Source organism: Sphaerodactylus townsendi, linkage group LG12, assembly GCF_021028975.2.
Source record: "Sphaerodactylus townsendi isolate TG3544 linkage group LG12, MPM_Stown_v2.3, whole genome shotgun sequence".
In the NCBI taxonomy this organism is placed as follows: domain Eukaryota; kingdom Metazoa; phylum Chordata; class Lepidosauria; order Squamata; family Sphaerodactylidae; genus Sphaerodactylus; species Sphaerodactylus townsendi.
This window is the reverse complement of record NC_059436.1, coordinates 16744682-16766266: the sequence shown is the minus strand read 5'-3', so window position 1 is coordinate 16766266 and position 21585 is coordinate 16744682. Positions and strand designations below refer to the sequence as shown.

Genomic DNA, 21585 nt, shown 5'->3' with positions numbered 1-21585 from the left:
CGTGCCAAGCCTGAGCTCTGATGTCTCCCCAGCGTATTGAGATAAACGTACCATCTTTGCCATGTCTGCCTAGGAGAACCTCACTAATCCTTTTCAGTAAAAGCCCCTCGGGGGAGCCAGGACTGCTTTTCATTGGCCCAACAAGCCCAGCAAGCTCACTGTCAGCTCAGACGCACTGATAGGGAGCTGCTGCTTGTCCCTGTGCAGCAAAAAAAGAGGGATATTTGCAGAGAAAATTGGGGTGATATTAAATCTCATTCCATTTGCTGGGAAGAGACAAGAGTGTTCAGGAGGACAGGGAGAAGAGGGAGGTGGAGACAGTGTTGTGCAGATGGCCGAGACTATGCCGAGCTTTTCCGCCATGTCGCAGGAGAATGTTAAAGGTGAAGAAGCACTTGATGGACTTCCTCTTTGTGCCATTCTAATTGTTTATGAGAAGTTCAAGTGAGGAAGAAAGAATATATTTATTTATTTATTTATTTATTTTATTTATTTGTTTCACTTTTATACCGCCCTCCCCCGGAGGGCTCAGGGCGGTTTACAACATAATTCATACAAGTGGATAAATAAGATAAAATACTAAAATTTATACAAGTTAAAATGCAGCGCTCCAAGCTTATAAACATTTAAAACAGATGGCGTTCAACCTTTCACTCCTCTGACTCTGAGGGGGGAACAGCGGATCTCAGTTGTTAATGGGCACCTATCAGCAGCCGGCCTCCCCATAAGCCCGGTGGAATAACTCGGTCTTACAGGCCCGGCGGAATTCACTGAGGTCCTGCAGGGCCCAGACAGCTGGCGGGAGAGCATTCCACCAGGCAGGGGCCAGGGCCAGTAAAAAGCTCCTGGTCTCTAGTGGGAGGCTACAAAGCCGCATCATAGAGGGGGCGGGGACCTCCAGTAAATTGGCCTCTGCCGAACGCAGAGACCGACGTGGGACATATGGGACATATAGAAGATGACGACTTTGGATTTATACCCTGCCTTTCTCTCCTAGTAAAAAGACTCAAAATGGCTTACAAACTCCTTTCCTTCCTCTCCCCACAACAGACACCTTTGAGGTCGATGGGGCTGAGAGAGTTCAGAGAGAACTGTGACTATCCCAATGTCACCCAGCAGGCTTCATGTGGAGGAGCAGGGAAACAAATCCAGTCCACCAGATAAAAGACTGCTACTCGGGTGCAGGAGTGGAGAATCAAACCTGGTTCTCCAGATTATAGTCCGCCTGCTCTTAACCACTACATCACGCTGGGTCTAAAATTGCACGCCATTTGGACTCATCCCATCCTCCTGCTTTGATTTTGGCTCCTCTCCAACTGAATTTATGTTTTGTTCATCTTTACTCCTGTATCCAACAGATAAGATTCTCCAGCAAGGTTGCGGTGCTTTTGATAGTACAAAGGACTCTTCAAAAAGTTTTCCTGCAGTAAGAATGAAGAACAGACGGGATTCCATTAAAAAAAGCTAAAACCCAAATCTCAAGTGTCCCAAAAAATCTGCACTGACAATGTCAAGACTGAGCAACATGCGACGATGTGGAGAATCCTTTTAGAGTCACAGTTCTTGACAGAAACAACCCAGTGAACAAATGCATAATGGGGAACTCCTGCAGGATTCAGCCTTTCGGAGGATTAACACCACATGATATTGCTTTCTCCGTACTGTGTCTTGACATCTGGGACTAGGTGGTCAGCAGCCTACTCTGAAGCAGAAGACATTTCAGCAGGTATTATTGAGGTCTGGCAGGCGTCAGACATGCCTGCCTCTGTATTTTTGGGCTTGGTAGCAAATTGACACAACAGCAATGATAGCTTCCAAAAAGATCTACCTTTTTCAAGTTTCTTTTAGGCACCAGGCAAAACCTGTTGACGAGGGCTTTAACGTGGTACACTTCAAGACTTTCCCTCCTCTTCATCTCTTGTTGCTAATCTGGCCATTACCGTGTTTCTTGTCTGATATTTTCCCCAGTTTTACGGTGTTTTAAGCTGTAGGTTGAAGCTCCCTGGGTTGCAAGATTTGTCTCCCTCTCATGGGATGGCAGATCTGTTGCCCTATTACCTCTTTTCTTCCAGCCATGTTTTGCCTACCTGCTAAAAGCTGCCAATGTATTGTCCTTCAAAGAGACCCAGCCTTGGAATTGTCCTTCAAAGAGTATTTGTCCTTCAAAGAGATCCAACCCGTGGAAGTTGTCACAACTTGGGCATACTTAAATATAGGATTTAAACAAACAAATAAATATACATTGTTGATGATATACAATTTTTAATTTTTAATTCAACATGTTTCACACATTCCTTCCTAACCCACATAGGGCCTTTATTAATGGAAGGTGGTTCCACAAACAGTATATACAATGTCTTAGGACTAAATTCGAGTTGGGAGAATTTGCTAGAAGAGTCACATGAGGCTCATGCTTACAACATTTTAGGTGTGCAAATGACATTGCAATGTGGGACGTAGGGAACTGTGGCTTCCAGCATCTCAGTTGGATAGGAGCACCGGCAAGCCAGAAATGATAAGGGAATGAATCAGCAAAGGGGAAAAATATGGGTTGCTGGTGAAAGGTGGAACCAGAAGATCTCATTCCTCTGGTGTTTTGGAGTTCAGAACAGGCCAAGGCTGGAAGAAACAGAATTGGAGCTCCTGGGAGTGGATTCATGTAAACTATTATCTTCTGCCAACAAAAATGCCTGCACCAAGTGTTTTACAGATAAAGGGAAAAGGATAAAGGTAGTCAGTCCCCTGTGCAAGCACAAGATCATTACAGACCCATGGATGTCACATCACAATGTTTACTAGGCAGACTATGGTCATTTATGCACATCTGTCTCCTTCACTTTGAGGGTATATTCTCTTCATAACTGATACTTGCTTACATGCACATTTTCTCCTCTAGCACTCACCTCGCTCTCAGATCAGAGAATCCCTGCGGTTTCCGAAATCTGTTAGAGTGTGTCTTTTTCTCTCCTTTTGCAGGGAAAACAAAGGAGATTGCTGTGTTTTCAGCTTTCTTCTAGTTTCCTCACTCCTCCCAACCTTTTCCTGTCATCACACAACAGTTCCTGCCACTCCACTGCCCCTCTCCCTCTCATGCCTTTTCCATGCTGGCATGATAGGAGGTTTTTGGAAGATCCCCCATTGGATGTAATCAGTTCAGTAGTTTATCAATCTGTTCATGAATGTTTGAAAGGTTATTTTCCTGTATTTCTTCCTAATCAGGCAGTCTGGTGCCTCTGTTTTTTTTTGCCTGTGCTCACTGTTACACAGATTGACTTCTTCTATCTCCTCCCTTACAGCATTACTACTCCACTTAGCAGACAATTACTTCGATAGACAATTAGATCACTCACAGATCATTCAGCCATAAATGCTGTTTCAGTAAAAATCCTCACCTTCATTGTTGTTCAGAGTAGCCTTTTTGTGAAGCTAACAATTGCCAGTCATTTGAAATCAGCAGCATCTTTACAGATGCACTGTTGTGGGAAAACCTGAAGCTAATCGATTTAGCTGGCCTTCCCAGCTGCTCAGCAGGGACTAGGTGATGAGTTCAGCACCTTGAACATGAGAATATTGACCATTAAAATTGTTTGCATTAAAATTTGCAGCACCCCCAAGTTTGGAGCACTTGGGAAATCTGAGCCATACTCAACGTGCTGTCCTCCAAGGCACTCACATTCTCCACAGCAGTGTGTCAGGATGTGCTTTCTCCTTCCATCAAAGGAATGTCCTCAGGTGAGGGCATTCATCTACTCTGGAGAAGGGGCTCCCCTCTCCTATGTTAATGGACCTTTCTCTTCCTTTCATTTCTTTTGATGCTTGCAACTATAGATAACTAGGAATGACCCTGGCGCCAACTCCGAGGGGGGAGTGGCAGGTGGTTGGTCTATCGCTGCTCTGGCCTTGGGGATGCTCGCCTCCCCAACCGTTCTTTCTTTCTGCTGTGTCTTTCTCACATTCCATGCGAAAAGGGAGGGGGGAACTATGGTTGCTGCGTGGGGATAAAGACAGGGGCAATTGCAAACGTGGTCAGAACTGGCTTTCACAAAGCCAGGTACGTGCTGTTGCTATCAATAATGACTTCTGATCAAAAATCCAGAATCCTTTATTGACTTCAGTCATAGAACCTGACACAGTGATGGCGAATCTATGACTTGCGTGTCAAAGGTGACACACCATGACATTTTAGGGTGACATGCCAGTCATCCAACCTGGGATTCAAGGCTCCCGACATTCAACCAGCCAACCTGGGAGTGACCCAAAGGCAGGGGCAGGCAAAATGGCAGCTCAGAGCAGTCAGTGGGTCTCCTTGCATGTAAACGGAGAAACATGAGAAGACCCCACTGCGGAGCCAACTGCCTTGGGGTATGCAGAACAGATATAAATGGCCAATACCTTGCCGTGTCAGCTTTTACTGTTTCAATTCTTACTGTTTTAGATCATGTTCCATTCATGAAATGGGAAGTCAGCATCTAAATTGACTAAATTAGAGGCAGACGAGGACCAGTGCAGGTAGATTTTCCCCTCAGGTGCGTTGATCTTGGGACTGTGACCTCCCAAGATCATCACAGTTTTGGCGTGTGAGTCAAGTTAGCAGTCAGGAAAATGGGGAGCATTTTCAGGTCAACATTCAAAGAAAAACTCAAAAGGACACAATGTGGCAGAAACCAGCCAAGGTCATAGATGGTGGCAACCTTCCTATTAGTGTATGTTCAGATCTGTGTGCAGATAGGGCTGGGCTGTGTGCAGCATGCATGCACATTACAGCTCCACAGAGTGTTTTTGCCTGTGGGGCAATATCATCAACTTCTCCAATAGGAAGCCCACAGGTGGTCATGGATGTTAAAACCACATTTCCACGTGGGCTGCCTTGCCAGGCTTCTGGAAACTGCCTCTTTTCAAATGCCTCCAGGAGAGTGGAAATGAAAATGCTGGTTTCTCTCATTTCGTTTCTGAGTTCCCTCCTCCAGATTGTTCGCCCCATGCACAATGAGCCACTAATTTCTTTCATTTTCCTCCTCTTGGTAAGAACATTTCAGTTCTCCTATAGTGAACCCCATTACAGAGGGCTTTATTCCCCCACCTGCTATTGGCTGAGACCCATGGGGGCTCGGCAACATTGTGGAATGAAGTCAGCAGAGCTATATTAATTCAGGCAGTTTTTTTCTTTCTATTCCAGGACTGCTATTATGGCAGTGCTTGTCGGTAAAGAAAGACCTTTTTAATGCAGAAGGAATCAAATAATCTTCTACAAACACGAATGTGTCTGGATTGTGATTATCCTAATGTAATTGGAGAATGAACTCTGATTGTGGGTGTCTTTTTGCGTGTGTGTGTCATTTCTTAAGATACTTATACGCTAATCCGTTGATTGATAGATAGACACTTACACGCCTTTGTGTTGTGCAAATTACTATTCATTAATACCCCAGAATTTAGACAGCTCAGACTGGTCTGGCCTTTTCACTTGCAAGAGGATTTGGGATGAGCCGGAACATCAGTGAGCGATGTCTACCCAGTCTATAATTCCCCTCCACCCTGGTAAATAAGAACTGGAGAGGAATAGTGTGTAATAGAATAGATAGAGCAGCACTGCATGTATGCCTCAGCATTTGTATTGGCCCTGTTCAGTGGCCTGAATCCCTCATGTAAAGGGAAATGCAAGGTCCGCGTGTGCTTATTAAGCACAGCTCACAAAAGAAAGAAACATTGGGAATCTGGAGGGAATTAATAGTGTAAGGATGACAACTGGAAGGGTCATGATAAAATGATGTAGTGGTTAAGAGCAGGTGGACTCTCATCTGGAGAAACAGGTTTGATTCCCCACTCTGGCCCGTTCCGCACGGTCCAGTGAAGCAGAGCCCCACTGGTGTAAATGATACTGGTGAAGCCCTGGAGCACATGGAGGCACCTCCATTTCATTGTGAAATTTACCTCCTGTTCCCTGCACAGCTTTGCAGGGATGAGGGGACCCCCCACCTCCGGGACCATGGCAACGCCTCAGGGATCAAAGGGCAGGAGGCATGCCCCTTTATTCCTGCAGAGGGAGAAGAAGGAAAGTGTGGGGAAAAATGGATGTGCCTAAAGCGCCACCCTTGACCCAGTGCCTTTGCTCTTCACTGGTTGCACAATGCTGTTTTCGAAAACTGCATTTCCTACCAATTGTGGGGGGAAAGCACGGTGCTGCCTCATTTTGGAGGCAGCAGTCATGTGAACAGCACCCCAGGAACTGTGTTTTTACCATGCCTGGGGGGCTGTTTTTGGCCTGTGCAGAATGGGCCTCTGCCACACAAGCGGCAAACTCCTACTTGTGGAATTGGATTTGTTTCCCCACTCTTCCACATGAAACCTGCTGGGTGACCTTGGACTAGTCACAGAACTAGTCAGCCTGACCTACCTCACAAGGTGTCTGTTGTGGGGGGAGGAATGGAAAAAGAGTTTGTCAGCCTCCTTGAAACTCTTTACAGGAAAGAAAGGCAGGATATAAATCCAAACATATCTAAACCGTTCTTCAAATGAAACATGGGAGCAGAGAAGAATGAGCAGACATTGATGCCATGCGATGGTAGAGTATAAAACTGGTGTGAGAACCAGTCTCAGCAACTCACTTAGCACTGCAAGAGTCACTTGGCTAAGGGTTGCTCAAACTGGCCAGCTTTTTCACTTACAAGACTATTTGACATAAGCTAAAGCAGGGTTCCCCAACAGGGTGTCCATGAAGACTGCGGTGGCTGCCAGCACCTTCACTAGTGTTTTTAGGACATTGGTGGGGCTAGGTAGTGCTTTTGCCAGCAAGACTTCTGATTGACTTTTGGAGAATTGATTGGCTGTCTTTCTCTCCCCCGCTTCCCTTAATACAGTACTAGCCACAAGTGCCACCAAAGCACAAAAATACAGCACTAGCCACAAGTGCCACCAAAGCACAAAGCACTCTCCCCCCTTCCCTTAATACAGCACTCCCCCCCTTCCCTTTATACAACAGTAGCCGCAAGTGCCACCAAAGCACAAAAATCTGCAGTGGTTACTGAAGTTAAGCTGTGGCAGTCATTTTGTGGCTTGTAGCAGCGATTTTGTGGCAGCCATTTTGTTGTTGCGTCCACTATATCATGTCAGAATTCCAAAAGTGCCCACAGGCTCAAAAAGGTTAAGGACCTCTGAGCTGGAGCATCTGTAAGTCCTGCCTACAGGAAAAGATGTAGGTGGCACTAGAGCCCCTGTAATATAGGCGTAAAGGGTTGAACGTCCCTCCCTCAAGGCACAGCACCAACTTTATGTGCTATTTGGCACTGAGGCTCAAACAGCTGAGTTCTCAGGCAGTATACTGGCTGAGCCAGTGTGGTGTAGTGGTTAAGACTGGTCGACTCTAATCTGGAGAACCGAGTTTGATTTTCCACACCTCCACATGAGCAGTGGACTCTTATCTGGTGAACTGGATTTGTAGTCCTCCTCCTACACATGATACCTGCTGGGTAACCTTGGTCTAGCCACAGTTCTCTCAGAACTCTCTCACTCTACTTACTGCACCAGATATCTGTTGTGGGGAGAGGAAACGAAAAGGCTATCTTGGTCTCCTGATAGAAGAGAAAGGCAGGGTATAAATCCAAACTTCTCCTTCTCTTCCAAAAGCAGTCTGGAGCTGATTTACACAGGCAAGAGATCCAGTTCATGAGCTCCTGTGAGCAAAAGTAAGCATAATTTTGATTTAAAATGAAGTTTTGTCTGAAACCCGGCTGTGCTTGAATTAAAAAAGTAAATCCTCTGGATTCCCTCATTCTGCTATGTCCTTGGCAGTGGACATACATAATTCTGTGGTTAGGAGGAACAGTTTATTAGCCTTGTCTTTATTTCCATTGGGGGCTTAAAAGCAAGAACTCGTAGGTACAAGCTATTGGTGGCGGTGTGAGATGGCAGAAATGTTCTCGGATTACATAATTGTTCATAGCATGGGATTTATGTTCAGATTGGAATGATATTAGTAGCATGCCAAGCATTATGGTGGGCGGGCTGTGCATAGAGGGAGGACCTTAATTGTGAAGAGGCCCCAGGCCATGGAAAGTCATTGAAAAGAAAAGAAAAGAAAAGAAAACATCCCCCTGAAATATGCTAGGAATACTTCAGTGCCAGGTAGATTAAGCCTGCTGCTGCCTGCAGAGCTCTTCCCTGGTTGTGTTCCTGGGCCACACTTTAGTGCAATAAAATCTTGGCTTTTACAGAGAGAGTATTATAGTTTATTATTATGGTTATTACCGAATGCATGTCTCCATTTACGCCTGTGAGCTTTTGTGTGTTGAAGTGCAACATGGGAAACCACCTTTTATGTCTGTGCAGAAGTGCTTCTGACTGGGCCTTGGAAAAGCTTTCCTATCGTCCTTGGTCATTGCTGAGGATGCAACTAGAAGCTTGTTATTTGCCCTCTTAAGTTCAGGTACCGATGGCAGCAAAGATTTTCTTGGAATCCTCCTCGCCATTGTGAAATGCCCTTCATCATAATCCCTAAGAAAAGTCCTTTAATGGGTGACCAGATAATTCTGGTTTAATGGTTTGCGGCGTTGGCCCACTGATCTGCTGAAGTGCAGAGAGAGCTATCATCTGGGGATTTTACGCAGCAGACCCAGGAGAACTGCCAGATTATCCTGATTGACAGCACTAGGCTGTTTTTGTCTAACTGTATAATCAATAATCTCAGTTTAATCTGCTTTATATGCTGTGCTATTCTCAGCGTATTGATTCCCATGTGCATATCAGCTGCATGTTTTGGTTGGCATCCAACCATGTCAGTGTAGGTCCACAGGGCAACGTGTTTTTATTAAGACATTCCCTAGGTGGGCACATCAGTTCCAACCTGGCCTTCCTTTTTCCAGTGTACAATAGATCCTTGTGACATGTCATTTGTGGTTTGATCATACATTGAGCTCTCCAGCCTACATTTATTCCCACTGTGCCAACACTCTGATTGTTAAGTTGTTACATTTTGTGAGAAATGGAGTTGTTTTGTTACTACAAAGCAGATAACCACTGTCTCCCAGGATTTGTGGATTTTGCTATTTGTGGTTCTCCCAGGAATGAAACCCCTACAAACATTGTCAGAAATGACTGCAGTTGCATTGTGAAATACTTCACACTAAGAGATGCTGCAAATTTCACCATGATCAGTTCAGTGGTCCAGTTTACCATGTTAGGAGGAAATCAGATGCGACCAATCACTGCTTCATTAAGTTCATGTGACACAATCGTGAAGCCTGCCAAACCAGTTTTTATTGGCTTTCCCTAGAACTGCACATGTGCAAAGAAGGTGCTGGTTCAAACCGATTGGCAGACATTAGCATCATTAAAGACTACTTAGACGAATGCTGAAGTATACGAGTGTATTGAAACACAGCATTTATTGACAACTGTTTTTGAATTATGTGTGAGTTTTCTAATTGCCTATTGAAATAATTGCCTGCTGAGCAGAGCAATTGCAGCAAGAATGGGGAGGACAGTAGGACACAACTGGGATGTGTGAGAACTCACAAGAGCACAAAGCCAATTGTGCCGTTCTGTATGGTGAGTGAGAAATACAGAGAAACAACCTGCCAAATGCCATGAATAAATCAATAAACTATCAAACTGACTGGCTGTCATGAGTTTTCTAGACTATGTGGCCATGGCCTGGTGATTTTTTTCATTGCATCATGCTTAGACCCCTTCCTCCTCAAACCTCTGCCTTCCCAGTCTCCACTCCCAAATCTCCAAGAATTTACAAACCCAAGGTTTGTAACCTTATTCCTACCAGTAGAAAAAAACATGTTTCTCTAATGTAGCAAAACAAAGCAATGTCAGCAATGTCCCGTGATATCTTAAAGACTAGCAATATCTATTCAGTCACAGAATCATAGAAATCCTAGAATCATAGAGTTGGAAGGGGCCATACAATCTGACCCTTTGCTCAGTGCAAGATCAGCCTAGAGCATCCCAGACAAGTGTTTGTCAGCCACTTCCAGTGAGGGGGAGCTCACCACCTCCCTTGGCATCTGATTCCACAGTTGTACAGCTCTTATGCATAATAATGCACGTTCAATCCACTTTCAATGCACTTTGCAGCTGCATTTTACTGTGCGAAATAGCAAAGTCAACTTGCAAACAATTGTTAAAATGCATTGAAAGTGGATTATCCTGCATCTGCAAAAGTGCCCTCAACGTTAAAAAAGTTCCTAATATCCAGTTGAAATTTTTATGCCCATAATTTAAATCATTATTGCGAGTCCTATTGTCCTCTGCCATTCAAGCATGAGTGTGTATGAGACATGATTTGAGGGGTGGGGTAGAAAATTTAGACAAGCCTAATTCTCTCATGTTTTACAATCCAGATTTAGTCTAGATGTTTCCAGATCTAGTCTAGTTGTTTTCCCAAAAGCTGAGCAACTCTTCTAGTCTCATTTGCCTGTCAAGGGAGGAAAAATAATAATAAATTCATCCTTCCTTGTGACTCCTGGATCCTGAAAACTCTCATTTCATTTCCAAGCCTTTTAGAGACTATTTGACAGGAGTCATGACCTCATGTATGCATCAGTGCCTTTCTAGTTTCTTAAACTCTGCCCTGGCGATTTATTTAAAGCTCTCTTTTGGAAGATGCCCCATAAACCAAGTCCAAAACGGCTCCTGAAAGCACAGAACTGAATGAAACATTTGAAGGCACTTCCCGCAAACACTTATCAATTTAGTGGAACCCGCAAAAGGCGAATACATAGAGGCAATCTCAAATTGGGCCAGATGGTCCAAATATCAATCTCATATACTTCCCCCCTTCCTAAATAAATGAGTGTTACGTAAGTGATTTTAATGTTCAGCATACCTCTTTGATTTACGTTGGAGGATTTTGTCTGGGAAGGGGGGAATTGGTCTGAGACAGCTAAATGAAGAACACAATTTAGCAAAGCTGGCTTTTTGTTAATATATTCATCTCTTCACTTTTTTGATTAGGTTCCAGTTATTGGGTGATTCAGCAGGGAAGGTTAACATGGGATAGGGGTTTTTTTCACCCTACCATGTTAATTTAGCTCAGTAATTTCTTTCCCCAGGAAACCTGGGCTCAGATGCAGCATCTGGTTTTCAATGAGGCCCTTTCTTGTTTTTTTAAAAAATATTTTAATAGGCACTCAATTTTCCAGCTGGATTGTCTGAGCCATAAAAGAATAGTGAGCAAAGCAATTTGTCCAAGGTCACTGGCAGGTGTATCATTTGAACAAGGAAGGTTCCAGATACCCCAGGTGGATGCACTGGATTTTGATAAGATCCTCCACCAGTTTGGTACCTCCATAGTATTTGAAAGACACCTGATGGTTTCTGTGGGACAGAACCATCATAGAAGGTTAGCTCTCGTGTGTCTGTTCCTCACTTGAGGATTGTGGTTCTAGATGTATGTGTGGAGAGGTCATGACACCAATCGCATCACATATAAAAGTGCATTTGACCTCATATGAACTCTACTATGTTTTTTTCCCAGCTCATGAAATAATCCGGTGCACAGAAATCACAGGATGCTACATGCATGTGTACACATGCCATCATACCAATAACATGACATATACAAGTGCATACAACCTCATATGAACTCAAGTACCATCCTTTCCCCCCACCCCAATTCATGAAATAATCAGGCGCAGAGAAATCATGGGATGCTACATGCTTACGTGAACTGGCACCAGGATCTGAAATAAAAGGACAGAGACTATAAAGTGTAGATATAATCCTTGAGGGTTTTTGTCCCCAATGTTGGTCTTTGCAAAGGGCGTTCAGTCAGTGATGCTGACGAGAGACAGATGACATCCTTTCAGCACTGCTGAGATCTGTATTCATGTTTTCTTTAAGCCTCAAATATATCCCCCCTGCAAAACTTAACTAGCTATGTCAAGAACTCATTTTCTCCACTCCACATTCCCTGGATATTTCACCTAAGGAGCTTCCCCACTTTGAAATTTCATTTTACAGTTGTAGTTCTATGTGAAGGACAGTTCTGAATTTCTCATCCCTGCAGTTTTGATTTGAAAGATGCCTGTTACAGGCCATTTACGCATGCACTACTTAGCCTGCAGCTGTTTGTTTCACAGTGGGTTTTTCCCCACAGTTTTTGTTTGTTTATGCAGGGATTCTACAATTGTGATGTGTTTATAGCTGAGCTGATCTGCCATTTTGCCCACCTACCAATCAGTTGCTCTTTCCATGCAACCACCATTTGACAGGGCCACACAGCCTGGAAAACCACTACACCACACTGGCTCTCTTAAGGACGTTGCCTACCACCTTTTTTCCCTACTGTCTTTTCTCTAGCATTAATTTGCTAGAACATGTCAATTTCTCCAGCCACAGGCCTTCACACTAAATAAAATACAAATGCTCTTCTGATCCTTCTGAAATGGTAGCCTGAAGAGTGGGAGGAGTGTGGGCAGGTGAAAGTGGGGAGGAGCAAGAAAACCCAAAGGACATTAAATGCATGCAGATATCTGTTGCTTTCCCTGCAAGAAAGAGGAAAAGTCACACCTTTAGAGCATTTGGAAAGAGCAGGGATTATCTGATCTGAAGGTGGGACAAATGCGTTCATAACTGAGAATCAGCCCAAAGGGAGTGTATGTTCAATGCAATAGAGTCCACATATGCATAAATGATCCCACTTGGCAAAATGCTGAAATTAAATGTGAAAAGAAATAGCATCTGAAATATTCTCTCATCTCTGTTCTAGGCACACTCATCACACATGCAAATAGGAATGCCTGCCTCCAGGTGGGCCCTGGGGAATTGAAGCTAGAGAAACCCATTTCCCTGGAGAAAATGGATACTCTGGAGAGTAGTGGACTCTATGACATTGAACCCCACTGAGGTCTCCCCTTCAAATCTCCAGGAATTTTCAAGCCTGGGCTGGCAACTCTACATGAACCAGGTTTGACTCCCCACTCCTTCACCTGAGTGGCAGAGGCTTATCTGGTGAACCAGATGTGTTTCCCCACTCCTACATCCCTGCTGGGTGACCTTGGGCTAGTCACAGTTCTCTCAGAACTCTCTCAGCCCCACCTACCTCACAAGGTGTCTGTTGTGGGGAGAGGGAGGGAAAGGAGCTTGTCAGCCACCTTGAGTCTCCTTACAAGAGAGAAAGGTGGGCTGTAAATCCAAACTATTATTACTCCCCATAATGCCCATTGGGCAAGGTGGGCAGCTGCCCAGGGCATCACCTTATGGGGGGCATCAAAATGCTGGGTTCGTTTTGGGGTATTTTAGTGGATTTCCATTTTTGCCTGTAGGTGGTGCAGCTTTTAGGCTAGTAGCACCATAATTTCAGAGTATCATCAGGAGACTGTCCTTATGCTACTCCCCAAGTTTGGTGAGGTTTGGTTCAGGGAGTCAAAAGTTATGGACTCCCAAAGGGGGTGCCCCTATCCTCCATTGTTTCCAATGGGAGCTAATAGGAGATGGGGGCTACAGTTTTGAGGGTCCATAACTTTGGCCCCCCTGAACCAAACTGCACCAAACCTGGGGGTATCATTAGGGAAGTCTCCTGATGAGACCATGAAAGTTTTGAGACTGTGCCCTCAGAAATGTGCCCCCCCCCCGCCTGCAACCCCCATTGACAGCAATGCAGAAAACTCAATGCAGAACAAAGATTCTTGGGCAAATTTCGGGATGTTCCTGCAGGGAGGGCATTCTTGGACGTATCAGCACCAAAATTTCAGGGTGTCATCTGGAGACTGTCATGATGGCACTCCCCAAGTTTGGTGCAGTTTGGATCACGAGGTCCAAAGTTATGGACCCTCAAAAGGGTAGCCTCCATCTCCTTAGCAAAGAATGGGGGACGGGGCACCCCCTTTGAGGGTCCATAACTTTGGACCTCATGATCCAAACTGTACCAAACTTGGGGAGTGCCATCATGACAGTCTCCAGATGATACACTGAAATTTTGGTGTTGATATGCCTTAAAATGCACCCCTTGAACACACCAATGTCCTGGTGCAAAAAAATTTTTGGTCATGGTGGAGTGGCCGCCCATGGGGGGGGGGCATCCAACTCAGGTTTTGCCCAGGGCTACAGTTTGCCTCATTATGCCCCTTCCTCCCCCTCCCCCTCCCCCTCCTTGATGACGCATTTATCTATTTATTTCTCTGGTTTGCAGCAACTTGAATGTTTCCCCCCCCCCCCCCCGCCCCAATTCTCATTTCCACCCTTCTCTCCATATCTATGGGGCTCTGGCCTTTCACCTGTTTCTCATGCAAATTACAGAGACTATCATCCTCCCCACCACCACCACCAGACATTTTTAAACCATCCTGGTTGAGGAATCAATGTGCCGAAAAAGCGGGACGATGAGAGAGAGAGAGAGAGGGAGGGAGAATGCTGACAGAGTCAAAAGCAGCAACATAAATTAATCAAACGAGGCATCTTGCAAGACTGAATTAGATTCTGATTTATCACTGCAGCGCTTGCTGCCGTACTGCTGTTGCCCTGGACTCATCCTTCTCTTCCTGATTTATAGAGCATTTGACATGCTTGGCCTATCTGAGGGTCTGTATTGGGCGGGATGGATGGATGGAGGAACGGGGGTCACCGTTTTGCTTAATGCTTCTTTCGCTTCAGCCTGTCAGTTTCATTTGCATCACAACTCTGGAACCCTCCTAGACCTTGGAACATCTCTCCCCCCCCCTTCTGTTGAGGGATATTTTCACCATGTCAGGAGTCGCAGACTCCAGTCTGGAGAATCTGATTAAGAATGGCAGACTCTAATCCGCAGAACCAAGTTTGATTCCCCACTCCTCCACAAGGGCAGTAGACTCTAGTCTGGAGAACCAGAGTTGATTCTCCACTCCACAAGAATGGCTGACTCCACAGAACCCAGTCTGATTCCCCACTCTTCCGACTCTTATCTGGTGTGTCTTGCTCCTACACATGAAGCCTACTGGGTTACCTTGGGTCAGTCACAGTTCTCTCAGAACTCTCCCAGTCCCACCTACCTCACAAGGTGTCCGTTGCGGGGAGAGGAAGCAAGCACATTTGTAAGCCACTTTGAGCCACTTACAAGAGAGAAAAGCAGGGTGTAAGTCCAAACTCTTCTTCTTACCCTTTTGCATCATGAAAATTAGTTTCCACTGCCTGGATTTCCATAAGGTGTTGCAGAGGTTGTGACTCAGGGCTACAACCTGGCATTTCAGGATTGGAACAGAAGCAGTAGCTCAGTCAGTGGTAAAGCTGCCGTGTGGGGTACAGAAGGACCTAAATTCATATCCAGCATCACCAGTTACATGTGGTGATTTGAAAGAACCCTAACTAAACCCCTGGACCTGCTGACAGGCAGATTAAACATCTTGACCTTGATAGACCAGTGGTTTGAATCAGAATCTTCATATATTCATGTTAAATCCAGATGTGCTCCTTAACTGATACTTTATTTTAGTCAGACCCTGGGAGGAGTTAGGGTCTTAATTCTTCCATGCAATAAACCTCTTTTTTTGAACTGCTGCACCTTTGCTTGAGTCTCTCTGGTCTGGCCAAGCACAGGACACCTAGAATATTTTACTTGGGGAGCAGAACAGGGTGCATTCGGATTGTTGGGTCACCCATGATGCAGACCTGCTTTACATTATTAGCCCATCAGGGCAAAGACTTTGCTTTGATTCTGCACTGCTGGTAGTATATCCAAAATTATAATCAACCTACCTACCTCTCCCTCAATATCGGGCTGTTTCTAGCCTCCATTAGAAGCAAGCCTTTTTTTCCAATCCATATTTGGGAAGAGCCCAGATCCCTTTAGGATTCAAACAGCCAAGAGAATTTGCAGGTGTTGGGAAAGGCGGGACCCAGACACTGACTGCATAGATGATCCCTGGGTGCCTGACGTCATAGGCAAAGAATAGGAAGCGATTGCCTACCTTCCTACAAAGTGTATTGATTTATTTCCCCTTTTGATCCTGGCTTCAGCCTTTCTCTCATTCTTTGCAAGCGCTGGCAGCTGCGTGAAATACACGGCTTGCAGATCTGAAAATGCAAAAAAAGTGACAGCTTCATTCCCCCAAGTGATAGTTTTTCAAAGGAATACGTGACCCAGACTGACAGAGCAAATCCCAGACTTGTCTGCAGAGGCCCAAAAGTTTAGGGTGTTTGGGTTTTGTTTTTGTCTTTTTTTCATCTTTTCTTGTCAGCAAAACAGAGCTAGGTACATCAAAACCGTAGGTAGGTTCTCAGTAAGCTGATGTGCAACTCGCTGATCCATGCGGCAGAGAGTCCGGCTTTGTGGGGTTGAGGATATCTTCACTGACTCAGCAAGCATGGCAACCTCTCTCCAGTAACTCTCAATAGCACACGCCACATAGAAAAATGTTCCCCATTCCTGTGGTTCATGTTATACTTGCTGGCTTTGGAAGGACATTAAAGTGTATGTAGTATCATGATGCCTTGACTTGGACTGCCCAGACTAGCCCGGTCTCAGCAGATCTTGGAAGCTAAGTAGGGTTGACCCTGATTAGTACCTGGTTGGAAGACCATGAAAAAAATCCAGAGTTACTATGCAGAGGCGGGCAATGGCAAAACCACTTCTGTCCATCTCTTGCCTTGAAAAGCTAATGGAGTCACTATAATTCAGCTGTGATTAATAGCTTTCCCCCACTATAATGAGATCATATTCTCACCATCTAGGCGACTTACCAACTTCCCTTCTTCTCTTTGACATTTGTCCACTTCATGCAATCACAAGAACTGTTGGGCAAAGGGTTTATTTTTCTTATGGCAAGGCGCCTCAGGTATATGGGGGTAGAAGAGGCCAGGGAAATACAGTAGAAATGTATATTCTAGATGGCTAGAATGTATATGTTATAAATCACTAAGGATAACCATTAATGGGAGACATTGCTCAGATCTTTTTGTTGATCCTAGCATAATTTTCAGATATCACAGCTGGTTATATTCTGTCACTTTCTGCTTCAGCTCCTACTCGCCATTTTCAATCATGGAGAAAACTATGGAAATGTTTGGGTGCATCCAAGCAAGTTCCGATTGGTCATTGTTTTCACATCCTGCATGTGAGATCCCAAAGGCACCTGGTGGGCCACTTCAAGTAGCAGAGAGCTGGACTAGATGGACACTGGTCTGATCCAGCTGGCTTGTTCTTATGTTCTTATGTCAGTTTTGCACTCTGTTCTGTTATTAGACTTTCTTATTTCTCACAACTACCATCCTCCCATTTTTTTAAAGTTACATTGGGCCACTTCCATTTTTTAAAGTTACATTGTTTCTGAGACTTACTACTTGAGTTTTCATGTGCCTTTGGGGTCTGGTAACTGGGATTATTTTGTTTGCAGACTGTATAAAAGCTGCTGCAAACTGTGGTTCATTATTAGTCAAAACACAATTTTGTCTTTTAGCACCAGAAGTCACTTTATAAGGACAAAGCTGCTCAGCACAGTGTGATGCTCGAATTGAATGTCAATGGGAACTTTAAGGAGATCTCCCTGTACGTAATCAAACAAGTTCAAAGGAGGTCAGGCTGTTCTCCAGTTGTGTTCACATCAAGATTGTCACTACAAATGGAGATCTGTCAATGGCAAGCAGAAAATTATCTTCTTGTTGTGCTTGTCTCTTTCCCATTTCTCCATCATACTTGGAGCACTAGTAAGGTTACTTGATTTATGTCCCCACTCCTGCACATGAAGCCTGCTGAGTGACGTTGGGCTAGTCACAGTTCTCTCATAACTCTCTCAGCCTCACCTGCCTCACAAGGGATCTGTTGGGGGAAGAGGAAAGGAAAGAGTCTGTAGGCTGCTTTCAGACTCTTTAAAGGAGGGACAGGTGGGGTATAAATCCAAAAAAATAATAATACCCTGTGCAACTCTTTATGCTTTAGGATTTCCTTCTCTTCCCCTGTGAATGGCAAAAAAGTCACATTTTGAGAGTATTTGCAAAATGTGGTGAATAACAAAATTGAAAATGGGGTCAGTGCTGAGGACGGGAAAACCCGTTCATAATGAAAAAAAAGTGAAGAAAAGATGGGTGTGTAAAAGGCACCAGTTTGTGGGGAGCAGTAAGCTCCTGTTAACCCAGGCATGCGAATTATTTGCCGGACGTAAAGTTCACTGCAAGGAGAAAAGATGCTATTTAGCTGAATTTATCATCAAGGAAGAACAATATAATGTCTGGAGGAGGGGAAAAAATCAATTTTCTTTTGAGGCAAATTATGAAAGACAATTTATGATTTAAAATTGACATTTAATGGATATAGCATATATCAATTCCACCCCAAAATATTTTTTTCTTTTCACTTCAAGAAGCCCCAGTAAAATGACTCTTTCCCCCTCTTTTTTTGCTTTATTACAAGTTTAAAGTATCCCTACTTGCTACAGTTTCAGTTTGACATTTTCAGAGAGGGAACTTTTAGTTTCATAGCCCTTTCTGACATTTCATATAGGACCAAATTGCAAACTGGTTTTGAAATGTGGCTGAATTATCCCCTGAAGTATGATTCCAGTTTTTGAAGAGCTCTAGGACTCATTAAAGCACTTCTCTCAAAACAAAACGAGAAAAGAGCAGAGAAGAAATATGAGATGATATAATAATTCTGCTATAAACGGGAGAAATAAAGAACACACACACACACACATACACACCGGTCTTTTTCAACACGCAATGAATGCCACTTGCCCCTTCGCTCAGGGTGGAGTGGAGTACTTTACTAGAAAATTAAATCACCATTATTGTTAAGCAGCAGATAAGCCACAAGAGGGCAGCCGCCATACAAGCTCATCGAATTTGGATAGTTGAAAGGCACGTCAACTAAAAGCTTAAATTGGAATGTTAGTTTATGTTAGAGCAAATTCCTGTGAAGTGCATTTCCTAGTTTTTCACACAACTCAATAAACGAAACCCCAACTTTTGTTTTTCTGGAGCAGAAGTAAAAGATCAATTTCTTGCTTGAAAGCAGCACACAGAATTGTCTGTGTTTGGCAATATTTGGACAGTTCCTCTATCTGGGGACAGTTTGAAGAAAGAATAGATTTGATTCTCAGTAGAATTACCTGCATGCTCTTTTTGATGGGTACCTGTCACGCACATACCCCCGCCCATCAAACGATTCTTTTTTCACAGTACCTCTCTTCAATATTGAGAAGCCAGGATTCTGCAGAAAATCCATGCCTCTAATTGAATTCCAGCTGGTCTTCTTCTTAGTGCTGTTCCTTCAGTATTGTCAGTTGTCGTCTTTAATTAAAAGCTCTAGCTTTTGGGGAGAAGGGGCAGGGCGGGTTCATGGTTCATCAGAGGGTTATTAGTTCTAAGGACGGTTGCATCAAAAAGCCATTCCCGCTGTTTTCCCTCTCCACCAAGATGGCTCAGCAAGTCAGCATCTCGGAGCTGTCCTTACCACAGCTGGAGGTGCTGAAGAGCCAGCTAGACCAGGCAGTGGAGTTCCTTTCTTCCTCCATCACACAACTAAAGATGGTGCAGACAAAATACATGGAAGCAAAGGACTGTTTGACTGTACTGAATAAAAGCAATGAAAGTAAAGAGCTGCTTGTCCTATTCTGCAGTTCTATGTATGTTCCTGGGAAGCTCTCTGACAGTGACCAGGTGCTAATAGACATGGGGACCGGTTACTATGTAGAAAAGTCTGTGGAAGGCACCAGATACTGCTTCAAGATTGATTTCCTGACAAAACTGATGGAGAAAATCCAATCAGCACTTCAGGAGAAACATGCCATGAAGCAAGCTGTGGTGGAGATGATGAGTGAGAAGATTCAGCAGCAACAAAGCAGCAACAGCTACAAAGACCTAGCAAACCCCAAGCTAATTTTGAAAGTGCTATGATATCTCTGATATTTGTTTACGTATTTAAATATTTATATCCACTGTCTGTGCATATATCCAAACCAAAATTTCTAATTTATAATAAATTCCCTAAATAATCCTCCCAATGTTTATATCCTGCACCCCTTAAAAAGTCCTGCCAAACATTGTAGCATTGTAGCACTTCCTAAACACCCCTACAGATGGCACTCCTTCTCCTCAGAGCTTGATCCATAGAGCAAGAACTTCAATAGAAAAAAGCATGGGTTCTGGTCCATGCTAGGTGGCTGTAGTATGTTTTTTCCCCCATTGTCTCATCTGGCTTCTGCCAGAGCTTACCTGAGGGTTACTAACCTCCAGGGGGTTCTCCCAGAATTATCTCCAGACCACAGAGATCAGTTCCCCTGGAGAAAATGGCAGTTCTGCAGAGCGAACTCTATGATATCATATCCCTGCTGAGCTCCCTCCACACCCCAAGTACCTCTGTCCCCAGGCTCCACCCCCAAATTGCCAGGAACTTTCCAACACTGAGTTGGCAGCTCTAATTTTATCTTTCCTCGGGTCCAAAATAGAGCTGGTTGAGCATCGAGAGGTTCCATTTTGCTACTATGGAGTAGTGCCAATCTGCTTGCATGGGCCTACCTGCTTCTCTTAGCATTCTGCCACCGCCGGCATATTCCGCAAGAATTCCACCACACCTGCAAAGTCTTCTTTGTCTTCTTTGTCTTCTTTGTCTTCTTCTTTGTCTTCTTCTTTGTCTTCGTCTTCGTCTTCGTCTTCGTCTTCGTCTTCGTCTTCGTCTTCTTCTTCTTCTTCTTCTTCTTCTTCTTCTTCTTCTTCTTCTTCCTCTTCCTCTTCCTCTTCCTCTTCCTCTTCCTCTTCCTCTTCCTCTTGTTGTTGTTGTTGTTGTTGTTGTTGTTGTTGTTTTTAATCCAGATTCCAACTTGCCAAAATTCACACAGCCCTCATCTTCTATAATGGCTTCCATTGCCTGTGGAAGCATTAGAATGAAGTTTGGACTTAAGTTCTTGCAAAGGAAAAAACCTCTACTAAAACATGATACCAAGTTTCTAGCTTAACCTCCTCCCTCCTCCTTCAGGAACTGGCTGGCTTGGGAGATCTCTCTCCGTCAGCCTAACGACAGCAGCAAGGAAGTGAGCGACAGCACGGACTGTCGGACTCAATTATACGTAATGGGCTTTGCAACCCAGTGATTAATTTGGTAATCAAAGCAGATATTACAGTAATGGCTGGCGATGAAAAAAAATAACCTAAAATAGACATAAAACATTTTTCGTCTCTGAATTGGCAGCTGATATCTTTCCGTTTTATGAGAAGTGGCAGGAAGGTGAGAGGAAATGGGAGAGGTGCCTATCACCACAAAGAGAGCAGAGAAAAAGTTCCCGCTGCATCTAGTGGGGCTTGTAAATTGCTGGATGTTTTCTTTTCAATATGAGATGGATTTTTTTAACACTGTAGGGCTTAGAGGGTCTGGGGAAGGGAAATATACCAGACCTATAGTAGAGGACAACAGCATATTCCATAGTGTCTGGCATCCCTGTCTTTCAGGAGGAAGAGGAGGAGAAGGATGAAAAGAACAGTAGTAGTAGTAGTAGTAGTAGTAGTAGTAGTAGTAGTAGTAGTAGTAGTAGTAGTAGTAGTAGTAGTAGTTTGGATTTATAGCCCCCTTTCTCTCCTGTAAGGAGACTCAAAGGGAATTACAAACTCTCTTTCCTTCCTCTCCCCATAACAGACACCCAGTCACTCAGCAGGAATGTAGGAGTGGGGAAACAAACC

The 21585-nt window shown here is 44.2% G+C and overlaps 1 protein-coding gene across 1 annotated transcript; it reads left to right on the top strand.

Annotated features, from left to right (window-relative positions):
- The first annotated feature begins 19329 nt into the window (after window positions 1-19329).
- Window positions 19330-19809, top strand: LOC125442015 (prefoldin subunit 5-like). The gene has a single exon (XM_048513106.1). It carries the CDS (start codon window positions 19330-19332, stop codon window positions 19807-19809), a length of 480 nt encoding a protein of 159 aa, XP_048369063.1.
- The last annotated feature ends 1776 nt before the right edge of the window (window positions 19810-21585 follow it).